At 32.9% G+C, this 13,679-nt stretch overlaps 1 protein-coding gene across 1 annotated transcript in view; it reads left to right on the top strand.

Moving 5' to 3' along the window:
* The window catches only part of LOC142344542 (uncharacterized), a 52,064-nt gene extending 45,583 nt beyond the window's left edge, over positions 1-6,481 (top strand). The window contains exons 6-7 of the mRNA XM_075396303.1: positions 5,255-5,358; positions 5,766-6,481. Of these exons, the coding sequence (XP_075252418.1) occupies positions 5,255-5,358; positions 5,766-6,205 (544 nt within the window). The 3' untranslated portion in view covers positions 6,206-6,481. The remainder of the gene's footprint in view (positions 1-5,254; positions 5,359-5,765) is intronic.
* The last annotated feature ends 7,198 nt before the right edge of the window (positions 6,482-13,679 follow it).

The following is a 13,679-nucleotide window of genomic DNA, read 5'->3' as shown; positions in this document are numbered from 1 at the left end:
ATCTTATAAGATGAACGCAAAACTTATTCGCCTAAAGCTAATTAATTGTAACAGAAAGTGCCCAGTACTAAATTCACATACCGTGCTTTTGCACGGAGAATTACTTGTAAGTAAAAATTGCGATTTGGGTTGTCAATGGAATAATCTACAAAAGAAAGAACTCAAAAAATTGGAACATTATTTTGTGAAAATTTCTATCGGTTTTTTTCCACAGACAAGCAACTTTAAAAACATTTTTGCTTAAATGGACATAAGATGATGCTGGGTATCCGCTTAGATATTTTTTGCTTCGTTTCTGTTTATGAATTAAAACTTGCAACAAGTAACTACTTAAAAAAATTATATTGGCTGACAAAGCCTGATGAAAATATATGAGGGGTTTACTCAAAAAAAATTGAAAGCGACCCGGAAAAAAAACTATGAGAACCTCGAAATCATCTATTACTTCTTAATTTTTTTCTTCTGCCGACATAAATTCATCTTAAAGTTGTGCTCGAGGTTAATTTAATGCCTGGTATTGATTAAACACTTTACAAGCGAGCCAAGAAAGCACAATTTTACTGCTTTAAGATGTGCAATAAAACTTTGGAACTGAGAAGGAAACTGATTTTTGCGAGAACTCTGCTTCAGGCGCGGTACTTTATTTACCACTTTTGCTACCTCCGCTCACCCACTGTTTTTAAAGGACTATTCAAAATAATTACATGTTAAACTTCACCAGTTCTCAATTGAAGTTCTGCAAATAAATTACTGCTTGTTTTTACTTCGACGCGATTTGTTTCTGCTAATATATAACGCAATATTTTTTTTTACTCCTTCCTCAATTTACAGGTTTTTAAATCATTTGCCTGAGTATCACTAATGACAGATTATGTATGTTTAGCGCACTTTAATGATCCCACGGTTTCGTTAATAAGGTATTTCGTTTAATTGTCGAAGTTTTCGATTATTTAGACAGAATTAATTTTTTAAAAGATAAATCTGTTTTCGTAATTTCCTGTTGTACTGCATTTTGCTACAGGTTCGTAGTGTCGCTAAAATTTCAATTGTCTTTTAATGGTTTGAATATGAGTCAAACCAGAATCCAAAAAATTGAAAAAATTATAAACGTTTGCTAGCTTCAGTTTTTTTTGTACTATGGAAATTTTAAAGTTTTAGACGCTTTTTTGTATTGTGTTTTTAGAGCCAAATAAATGGAAGATCCCAAGTACTTTCTCAAAAGCTGTTTCAGGACGTGTTTCATTGGTTTTAAAGACCTTGATAGCTATTTTCCCCATGCATTTGCATTATTTGAGTTATGCTTCAAATTGTCACCTTTGTTGCTTTGTATCAAATTATTCCCATTGATTAACTTAAACTAATTTTGCACTGTAGACGTTTGTTTTTTTTTGAATGAGAGTAAAATGTAACTGGGTTGTAAAAGCTATGAGGATGTTTATTTTCAAAAGCTTCTTTGAATTTTTTCACCTCCTATGTTATCCCCATAGTTACCTTGCTGTTAATTGTTTTAGTGGCGTTTAGTGGGAACTTGCTTGCTGCGCTTCCCAGTTACTTTTATCCAACTATCTTGTTACAACTACTAGTCTATTTGAAAATTTCATGCATATTGTTAGATCTTTCCTTTTCTCTCATTCTTTGAGGCTCTATTGTTTTATTCAGAAATGATTCTTGCAGCCAAAAAGAGATTCTATGTTCTGTTTATATCGTTAAATTTCAACACTTGTTTGGTTACACACGGTTTTCAATTTCCAACAAGATTTCTGATTCCATTCACATATTAATTTCCTTTGCGTTCTCGGCGCCCAATTGTCGAGCAATTAGACGTTTCTCTAGTCAACTTTTAAGATAAAATCACAATTGTGGCAAGCATTAGGAAAGGACAAATTTTGCTTCATTATGCAGCATGCATGGTTTTAGTTTTGAAACGTTCATGGCTTTATTAATCATGACAATAGGAACAATTCATTAGGTTCAATACATCTTGAAAAAAATTGAAAATTTTTTTCACAATAACTTTCTTTCTTTTTTCATTAACTGTTTCACTTATTATCATCATATAACCAGCAAATGATACGCGTTCTACTACAAAAATAGGAATTATAAAATAGCCAGTTTACAATTTTCCAACATCTGCCTCGGACACTAAAAAAGTAATCAAAATTTAAATTGGATATGGGCGTGTATCTTTTTTTATCGATTTTGAAGTGTTTGAAAACGTTGAGATTTGTTGTTAGTTTAAATTTTGCGTCCCAGTTTATAACTTCCTGCCAGTTAGTATCATCAGTGCTGCGTCACCCCCGTTTTTTGTAATCATTTTTTTCAATTTTTTTAACGAGCAGTTGTTTTTAAAAAAGTCCAAGGTGCAATTTTTTGTTTCTTTTTTACAAAAAAAAAATTTCTGCTTCCATGTGAAACAGAACTTCGTCACTAATAATTACTAAAGGCCGGGTCTATTTTAGGTCGTATCTATTGGGTTCGTCTATTCCAGTAGATAAGGAAATTACTTGTAACCACGCAGTTAGCCAAATTATTTTTATCCTTTCTGTTTTTATAGGATTTCGTGGGAACGTTTTTGTCAAAACAAAAATAATTTTACTTTCCCAAATTTTGACGTTTTTTAAATTTTTGAGCAAAAATATTCTGATATTTGATTGGTAGGCTTTTTTTTCATTCTTTTTGTAAAATCATTTTAATTAGACATTGCTCAGAATATAAACGCAAAAAGTTGAAAAAGTTTTTTGTGGAGTTTTAATTTTAGCTTTCAATGGTAACAATTAACATGAGCACTTCAAAATCAAAGACCCACTGCATACACTAACGCTGTTTTGGAGCAAAAAATTTTCATGACTATTTAGTTTATAATAAACCACTCTTAGAACACATCATTGATTACTAGTCGAAGTGAAAAACTTGCTCCTGTTTGTAACACGTTTTTGTTTCTGTGATCGACTCTCCAGATGAATCAATAAAACCATATAGATGCGATAAAATCCTTGAAATATCTACAGCCGTGCCTATTGGTTTTGATAACTGAAATAAATTTTATGAAAAATGCACATCATCAAACACCGATAGCTTTGAGTTGAAGTCAATTGAAGTGACATTGAAAAGATTGAACTCCATATAACCTATAAGTCATAAACAGATGCTCAGATGAATGGATAATGCAAAATAGAAACAATAAATTTAAAAAAAGTAAGAACTGACAACTTTTTGTTGGTATGCAAGCAACACCATTTTGCTACCAACTCTCTCAATAAATCAACTCCACGTAAATGATTTCTTCGTAATTGAATTTTTTGTTTTTAGGCTCATTAGAAAACTGAAACACTCTTTAAAACTCCTCTTCTCTTTTTTCAATTTTGATTCACAGAAAAAGTAAATTTATTGATGAATCATTGTGAAAATATTGCTAGCGAAAATTTTTTGAAAAATGATAAAAATTTAAACTTTTAAAATCACAATTGAGGCAAGTATTAGGAAAGGACAAAGTTTGCTTCCTTAAGCAGCAAGATTGTAGTTTTGAAACTTTCATGGCTTTATTAATCATGACAATAGGAATAATTCATTTAATTCAACGCATCTTAAAAAACTGCATTTTTGTACAATAACTTTCTTTCTTTTTTCAATAACTGTTTCAATTATTATCAGCATAATACAACCCCCAATTAGCTTTATACTTCAATACTAGAAATTATAGAATAGCCCGTTTACAATTTTTTGTCCAACTTCCTCTGCTTCGATTTCTTTCTTCCCCTGAAGTGTTTGAGAACGTTGAGATTTGTTGTTAGATTAAATTTTGCGTCCAATTTAATAGTTTGTTGCCAGTTAGTGCCATAAGTGATGCTTGACTTCCAGTTTTTTTGTAATCATTTATTTTGATTTTTTTTTAAATTGCAGTTGTTTTTAAAAACTCCCAGGTGAAATTTTGTTTCTTTTTTCTAAAAATAATTTTTGTTTCATTGAGAAACAGATTTTTATCAGTATTATTTAGTAAAGACCGGGACTATTTTAGGTCGCATCTTATTAGATGTTTTAGATTTTATGTATTATATTATTTGGTTCGTCTATTCCAGTAGATAAAGAAATTACTTGTAACCAACGAATAAAGCCACACAGTTAGGCAAATACTTTTTATAATTTCAATAATTTTTATAGGATTCGGTGTGCAACTTTTCTTGTCAAAACAAAAAACTTTTAATTTGAAAAATTTTGACGTTTTCTTTTTTTTGAGCAAAAATATTCTGACATTTAGTTGGTAGGTTAATTTTTGAATTTTGTAAAAGTCATTTTAAAAAGATATTGCTCAGAATATGAACGCAAAAGGTTGAAAAAGTTTTTGTCCAGTTTTATTTTCAGCTTTCAATAGTAACAATTAGCACGAATAGTTCGAAATCAAAGACCCTCTCTGTATACTAATGATGCTTTAGAGCATCAAGTTCTCATGGCTACTTAGTTTATAATAAGCCACTGTTAGAACCCTTCAATGATAACAAGTCGAAGTCAAAAACATGCTTCTGATTTTTTTTCTTTTAGCACGTTTATGCTTTGGTGATTAACTTCCAGATGAAGCATTAAAACCATATAGATGCAATAAAATCTTTGAAATATCTACAGCCGTGCCTATTGGTGTTGGTAACTAAAATAAACGTTATGAAAACTGCATATCATCAAACACCGATAGCTTTGAAGTTGAAGTCAATTGAAGTGACATTGAAAAAGTTGAACTCCATATAACCTATAAGTCATAGACAAATGCCCAGATGAAAGGATAATGCAAAATGGAAACAATAAATAAAAAAAGTAAGATTTGACGGCTTTTTTGTTGGTATGCAAGCAACACCATTTTGCTACTAACTCTATCAATAAATCAACTTCACATAAACGGTTTCTTCGTAATTGAATTTTCCCGTTTTTTTGGCTCGTTAGAAAACTGAAACACTTTTTTAAACTCCTTTTCTCCTTTGTTCAAACTTGAATTATAGAAGAATTAAATTTTTTGCAGAAGCGTTCTGAAAATATTGCTAGTGAAAATTTTTTGAAAACTGATAAAACTTTAAACCATTAAAAGTCATCCACTGTTTCAAATCATTTTTCCATAAACTCAGCGCTTTTCAAACTTTGATTGGAATTTTAGAAAAACTCAACGGATTTTGCACCCAATTTATTTTTAAAAAAAAAACCGATTCTTCCTCGAACCAGGACAACTCAATCGGAGTATTGGTACCGTAGTGACGAAATGATTTGTTTTTAGGGTTGTTGTGGTGTTCATATTCCTCTACATCATGCTGCCAACCTGTGGTTGTATTTGTCTATGTGTAATAACAGGACTTCTAGCATACTACCACGTCACTAAAGGTGAGAAAAACAGCCAGTCTTCATTCTTTCCACCACAATTGAACAAAAAATTCGGATCTATTCATAACATTAACGGTTTACTGGGCATAGAATTTTTATGCCTCCCACAAGCAACGCCATTTTGTCACAAAGTAACGTGTTTTAATACACCAAATTACAATATTTATAGTTGATCATAAAATTCTGTTGGGCGTGAGAGCGGGAAAAATGCAGATTATATTTTAGATATATTAGCGTCCAACGCCTATCAAACTTCAATCAATCGTTTTAAAAGTTTGAAAAACTTAAAAATTCGCTAGCACAAAAAATGTTGCATCATCTGTTGTCAATTGTTGCTGATTTTGTCAGGATTAAAATTTTGTTTTATTTTACAAGAGAAAATGAAACAGTGGGTGGTTATGTTTCAGCCAACAGGTCTTCAACAGTCGGAGTTGTTCACGCTTGTTCTAACGCGACCCAAAATAATGTACCTCAAGCACAACAGCACACACAGCAAATCTTTACCCCAGCACCTCCTGCATACAGTAATCAATCGAACCCTCACCCGCCCTACCCGATAACAAACAACCCCCAAATGTTCCCCCTCCCACCGATAAACCAAGTACAACCTCAAAATTACCCACCTCCAGCGCAACCCATCATCGCTCCAGTAATCCATAACCACCCACCCGCCGGTTTGTACCCAACTTTTCCAACGGAGATGAACAACTCAGATGGTGGCAGGGAAGGAGGAATGTTGAATCCGGAACCCACTCCAACCGGGGGAGCACAAAATGCAGCGAACCATCAATTGGGGTGGAGTAAGAAAACAGGGGATAGCTATGGATTCGTGAGACCACAGAACTGATATGACACTATTAAAATTACAGCGTTTAATTTCTGGGCCAATCAGATTTGTTCTGCATTTTGGTTTCTGGCACAAGTATTTGTTGAGATGTCACCAAATGAAGTAAAAATAATTTTCAAGGTCAAATGAACTGGTTCAAAATTATAACCAAAATTACCACGAGCCCTAACAAAGTCACAAGAATTGTAATTTTTACCACGACAAGTTTGTTTCGGTTTAGATTCAAAAAACTATACATAAGCAGAAAAGCGTTGAAGCAGAGGTTCATAAGTAATAAAAAAACAGCAAAGAACTTGTATTGAAAAAAATGAAAACAATTTATGCTAACCCTGCCTCAAAAATTCCAATTTATTTTTTCCCGTTTCATTATAATTTTTGTTCTGATTTCATGCTCTAATCCCATTATGGTACTCAGCATTTTCAGAAGTTAAAAAGTAAATTAAACTTTATTAAATTCGAGTTAACTGCAGTTGCGCATTGTGGGTTTTTAAAGTAGTCACTACAGAAGTCATTTGGAAGTTCTTACAAACATCTCAAACAATTACGTGGTTCTCAATGATTATCCCAATTTCTCGGTGGCGTCATCAGATTTACGTGGTCCACATTAATCACCAGATTGAAATTTAGCAGAATAATATTAAACAAGAAAATTCTGATTCTTTTTTTTCATAATCAATGCTGGTCATGAGAAACAGTTAAAATACATCATAGCGTTACACGCCCTTAAGTGAAATTTGAAGATGTTTACTCTACGTCTACGTTTACGTCAGATGTGTAGAGTAAATATGTCGAATCAAACTTTTTTAAAGTGCAGAAAACTTTTTTACAACTTCATCACGGCCAATTTCCAGTTTCACGGTAGTCGAAGCCTCTCCGTTAACTTTGCGAGCTATGAATTGACAACATAAAAATTAAGAAAAAAGTTTAAGCAAATAATTTGTTTTTTCCTTGCTTATGTTAAAAACAAATTTTGTAATTTTCTTCATTTTTAGAAGCCATATCCCATTTCTCACTTACTAAAATCTCAGACAAAGCTCAAGATTTCGAAACTTGCGAACAATACTTCTCATTTTAAGTCGGTATATGTCGCCACGAAAAACCTTTAAAATAACCGCGGCGAACAAAGGCAACTTTTTCCATCATTACCGCGGGCATAATCAAGTTCCACAATGAAACTGTCAAGAATACTCTCTATTTTGACTAAAAAAACCTGATTGTTTGAATTTTTTTTGTAATAAGCTAAAAATTCTACCTCCCATGCAGTATTTATTAAAGCTATCAGCCAGATGGTGAACATATTTAAAGAAGCAATATCATATCAGGAAATTCTAAACACTTGAAGAAGCAAAATGCATGTAACTATGCGAAATTGAATCCTAACAATGTTCAGAAACCAATAAACAAACCGCTTCGATGGTAATGTTGGTTTGTGATGATGCATCTATGATGTTAATGTGCTGGTATGAGTTGGAGTTTTTACTTGAATTTAGGGTACTTGAATTATTTTGGTAGTTAAAATGTTTATCGAAAAGCCACACTATTTAATGGAGATAAATAAGCGAAAATCTGCAAATTTCGTACAAACACACGCACACACGCTTATATATGAAATTCTATTTTAAAAACAATACTATACTAAGACCTGAGGACCTGGAAACATCCAACAGTCGAATAAAATAAAATAAAATAAAATTCAGCGTCTTCCAATTCAACGCTTTTTCTGCTTTAATCGAAGAAGAGCGATTAAAAACGACGTAAGAAACGACAAAAACGATTAAAAAAATTTCAAATTCGTACAAAAAAACAACAATGTAAGAAACGACAAAAAAACGACAAAAACTATCATTCCTTCCAAGTAAAAGACAACCAAAACAACGAAAACAAAAGAAAACGAATAAAACGACGATCAAACGACAAAAACAGCAATTTCCTAGATAAAATTGTCAATTTTTCGTCTTCATCCTCAACACGGGTAGTTCTGCTATTAGGAAGTTCTTTCATATCTTGAACGATCAATAAGCGAGCCCGTATGAAAAACGAGTTAAAATCTGAATTTGAGTGATTATTGTCTGAACATGACTGATGTTGTCAGGATTTAAATTCTTGCCCGTAATTGCAATTTATCTCTTCGACTGCGTTTTGCTTCTTGATATGATGTCATTTCAGTTGATTTTTTATCTCGTCTAAAGTTTAAGATAAAGAGGAGGCAAGCTAGGATCTGTGGGGTACTATAAAAGAAATTCAAACATCAGATTTTAGTTTATCTGAAGTTTAAAGTTTCTTCTCTGCAATTTAATTCAGTAACTTGTTTTTCCCGGAAACGGGTTTGACAAAAAATTTGCTGTTGTTTGCCTCGATTAGTTCTTTTTTTCGTGGTGATGTAAAATGATCAGATTCGGCGAAATGTTGTCGCTGTTTTTGAAAACTTTGAATACATATGAATACATTATATGTTAATGGGCTCCTGAATCAAATGTTGTTAGATAGTTTTTGTTTATTCACATTATGTTTGCTTAACAATTTGAATCTTAAAAGAACCCTAGCGCAGTTTTTTTCAAAAATATACTTAATAAAATCTCTAAACAAACAAGACTTTTAAGGTTCGGTGCTACATTTTCCGTTGAAAGTAATACCTTTCAAAGAATATTTTTTACATCAAAACTTAGGATGGCCATACCTTGGAATGCATTAAATGCACTTGCCGCTACTCAAAGTGCAGGTTAAATTTTTTGATGTACCAAAATTCCACCTTTAAATATAAAATCCAGCTTGAAAAACGTAAATCGAGCTAATGTCCAGTTATTCATTTAGATCAAAACAAAACATTACTGTCAATTTCGTGCAACCTCATTGAATAAATTCTCGACATAACAATTATTTTTGGCTCAATTGTTAGGTATCGGTTTAGGAAGAATTATGAAAATCTATTTTAAATACAGTACAATAATAAGACCTGAGGACCTGAAAAACTTTAATGCAAACAAACATTCGGCAATCGAATCAAGTTAAATAAACTAAAATTCAGCGTCGTCTGCCAATTCAACACTTTTTGTTCATTGAGAAGAGCAATTGAAAAACGACGTAAGAAACAAAAAACAAGAAACGTCGAATTCTTACAAAAACATCCTTGTAAGAAACGACAAAAAAAATCATTCCTCACAAGTAAAAGACAACAAAAAAAAAACGAATATAACGACGATAAAACGACGAAAACAGCAATTTCTTATGTGGTATTGTGGTTTTTTGTCGTTATCCTCAACACGGGTAGTTCTGCTATTAGGGATTTTTGTCATATATTGAAAGAGTTATAAACAAACACGTATGAAAAACCATTTAAAGTCTGAACATGACTGATTATTGTCTGGATTGGTCTGTTCAAGTCAACAACAAAAACGAGCACGTATGAGAAATGAGCTAAAGTCTGATCATGGCTGATTATCGCCTGGATAGGTCTGATCATGGCTGATTTTAGTCTGGGTGGGTCTTATTATTAACGCGCACCTCAAACTGGGTAGCTTTGTTAATTTAGAAAGATGTAGCTGTGGAAAGATCAATAAGCTAGACAAATTTGAACAAAGTGTATTTATCTCATCTATTACTTATCCTTAGTCTCGTCAATTAGTGTCATTTAATGCAGTTCCTTCATGGCGCCATATTAATTATTACTGAATTCGCAAGTTTGTCTACCAGAATAGAAGCCAAGTTTGAGATCAACTTTCATGGCAGATTATCTAATGAACCCTAACCGGAACCTTAATCATACCCCATCACCACATCGTATGTATATCCGTTTTAGTGGTTTCAATTGAAACTTGTGTCTCTCTATGTCAATTCTGTGAAGGTAGAACAGTTAGATTTGCAATATAATTCAAAAGAACAGCTTTGAAGTTGTCTATTTTGACCCCAAAATATTATTGTTTAATCCGACGTTACAATTTGCAACTAATTGCACCTTAATCCACTAACAGCAATCTCTTCATATTCGTATGTTACAATGATTTTGCTATTTGTTCACACGGACAAATAGACTATAAGTTTGATTAGTGATATACAATACTTGAATAAGGAATCATGGGGAAGTATATACTGCCGGTGAGTTATTCATTCTTGCCATTATTGAAAGATTTTAACTTTAAGAGCATCGTTCTTATCTTACCAAATATATTAAGTCATCAATCCTATTTGTTGTAAAAGTGGCTCAAATGGTACTTTATCCTTTATTCAGAGTTCACCATTCAGATACATAACCTTGACGGTATCTAAGACAAACGCGGTTACGCATTAACACAAAGTCCAATGAAAAGATATTGGGTGAAATATTTAATGAGCCAATCAGAAAAGTGAAATTTCTTAATGCGCTCTAAGACGACGTCAATCCGTCTCTTCAGTTATATGTTGGTTAGAATGGCAACTTGGGGTGTGGTCACTACTTAATTGACGGAAACAGAAAATTGTTTACATGTTCAACGTCTGTTTTACTATCTGCTTTGAAGTTATAATCTTTCATACCGTTAGACCGACGGTTAGTTCAAAAACTAGTTCACGAGAGGTCGACGAATTAGACAATACAGCCGCGCCTTACGAGAGTCTATGCGCGGCACAGTAAGATTCAAAAAATACAGGAGGTTCTTCGAAAAAATTATTGACCTGAAAGAAATAGCATCTAATACTATTGCTAGACAAACTTTGCATCTTTGTCTTTTTTCAACTTAGTTTTCCCGTCCGTGCTCTTAATATCTTTGTTTCATTGACTAATGCAAACAAAAATTGCATTACTTTTCAATCAAATAAATTTTTAAGGCAACTCGAGTGAAACAGTGGCATAACACTTCTTTCAGATCAGACTGCCAACTTGTTTTCAACATTTGCCTTAAGAAGAAGGACGAGAAGAGAGTAGGAAAATTTGATAGTCGAATTAGCAAAGCAGCGACGAACGTTATGCAACAGTACTAATCACAGCAATCGATTACTAAAAAGATGACTACAGGGTCGTATGAAATTCTTGAAGTTTTTCAACAATTTGGCTTCATCTCAGAGTTTGATATGACGGTGGCAATAACAGCCGTGTGATAATTATATAGTTAATCAACTGTTGCTATATTAACAATTTTTAACGTTTTGATGAAAAAAATTTTTAGATCTCAGTTAATGCTAAAAAATATTTAAACATGAACAATAGCCTAAGACTGAATAATTTGCATTCAGAATACAAAATTGCGCCTATATTTTCCCGCCATCATTTGTATGGAAACAATGTCAAGAGAGGAAGTGCGTTACTTCGTGTCTATAATCAACAAAATTTTTCCCCACGAGATTAACAGTTAGTTGCATTCATTGTCGTTGACAATAAAAAACGATGATACTCACTAATGCCCTTCATTGTGTTACTTTTTCTGAAATATGCAAAGATTTTCATGACAATTAAATCTCAAAATCATCAAAACATTGACACCTCCTATGAAATTCGTCCTAAGAGAGAACCTTTGTCTTGCAAGTTAAAAGAGAGAATCATATTGATGACAGGTAATGCTACATGAACCCTTTTTTATAGAAAATTCCCAAATATCATTTTTCTGCAAACTTTTTGCAAGATATTGCACAATAAATTCTTAATTTTGGCTATGGTTGTGATTGGGACAAAATTTGATAGTAAAGGTAAACACGCAGTTTTGATTGCAGCGATAATCAACAATAAGCATTAACTCAATCAATTTTCATTGAATAAAAATTACTTACCAACAAAAGTGAGCATGAAAAAACTGTAGGCAACGTGACTGCAAACTCAAAAAGTGACAATAGCTAAACAAATTACATATCTCAAAGTTTCCATGATGTACTAAATTGCTGTTGCTTTTACGCAATGATCTATCGACAAGAATTAATTAACTGCCCTACCAATTGATCTCTAAAAAAGTGATTACCCGGAGTGTAGATGCAGGATAAAACTGGACTGTTCCACGGAATTTCAATTCAAAACATTTTATCTCAGTTTGAATAGCCCTTTTTTGAAGCTATTTTCAAGTTTCAGAATACCTTGCTATCCACTTTGCTCTGACCTGTATCACATCAGACCCTCTGCTATGCTTACCTTCCAATGACCTGTGAAAGTGCAGCTCTGTCCTTTTGATTCGAAGGTACATGTCAGACTGAAATCGTACGTTGAAGAGAAAAATGCAGTAAAATAGGAACTTGCTGCTGGGCCTAGTTCAATCATAGTAAATTCAGTGTGAAAATTAACAAAAACGGAATTAACAAGTTGACAAAAGAAAAACGGCAAAATGCAAACGCAATGAGACGCTAAGAATTCAACTGAAGCGCCTAAGAACTAAATCCAAGACAAATATTTTTTTCATGTTTTCCACCACTGGGCAGCATATAGTTTGTCATCATCAGAGCCTGATTAATTATACAGAATAGAGTTGGAAAAATATGATCAATTGCTGATTTAAATTGATTCTTAGGTCCGGGTAATAATTTAACGTCGGATATTGCCAAAGTTTTATTAAATCTTGCCAAATAGCCAACATTTGCAATAATTTGGTAAAACTTTCTGGAATCATTTGTTTATTACTATGTCCGAAACACGATTGCAATAAAAATTTTATTGTAAACACATCCATACAGTTTCTATTCTTTTGAAAATTATACAGAAAACTTTAAATTGATCCTTTTTTGATTTATGGAGAAAGTGGAGACCAAAACTATCTGCAAACAGGAAAAAACAACGTGCTTGCGAGCGCTAAAATGACAATAAGGACCCATACTTGAGTCACAGAGCGTTTGAGCGCTGAAACAGCCCAATTCAACAATAAAAACTTAATTCAGTTCTGATACATTGCATCTCTAGAATATTTTAAGTTTCTTTCTGTGCAGTTTATCTTCATTATGATTATTTTGAGGTCATAGACTTTGCCTAGGCTAAATTTATCCTGTATATTCTGAAAATTACGCATACCCTAAACTTAAGTCTGAGCAGAACCATGTCTTACAGTTGTAGCTTACAACAGGTAATTACAATAATAGTATGCACACTATTTATACTTAACCCATTTAGCTCACTAGTTACTACCTGCTACGCAAATTAAATGTTATAAATACGCACGCAGAAGTTCGAATGGCGTATAAAGCAAACCTTGTTGGCGGGAGTCAAGCTGAACATATTATTTCCATGAAGTAAATCTCACCCAAAAATCAAGACCCCCTCCAACGAGGTTTGCTTTTTATGCCATTCGAACTTCTGCGTGGGTACTTATTACATTTAATTTGCATAGCAGGTAGTACAGGGACATAGCAGGGACATAAGCGACATCTCTCAAGCATTTCATGTTCCAGAAACTTTTTAGCTAATCCACTAATTAATTGCAAATTAGTTGTGAACTGCAGAATGACAGCACAAAAGGGAGAGATTAATTATATGGGAACTTGTTTAACAAAGATACCAATCTTTTATCGAAATGAACAGCAAGTGCCTTTT

The sequence above is a fragment of the Convolutriloba macropyga genome, chromosome 8 (genome assembly GCF_964194025.1).
Source record: "Convolutriloba macropyga chromosome 8, txConMacr16.3, whole genome shotgun sequence".
NCBI lineage: Eukaryota > Metazoa > Xenacoelomorpha > Acoela > Convolutidae > Convolutriloba > Convolutriloba macropyga.
Note: the sequence above shows the minus strand (reverse complement) of the source record. Positions and strands in the feature narration are given on the sequence as shown.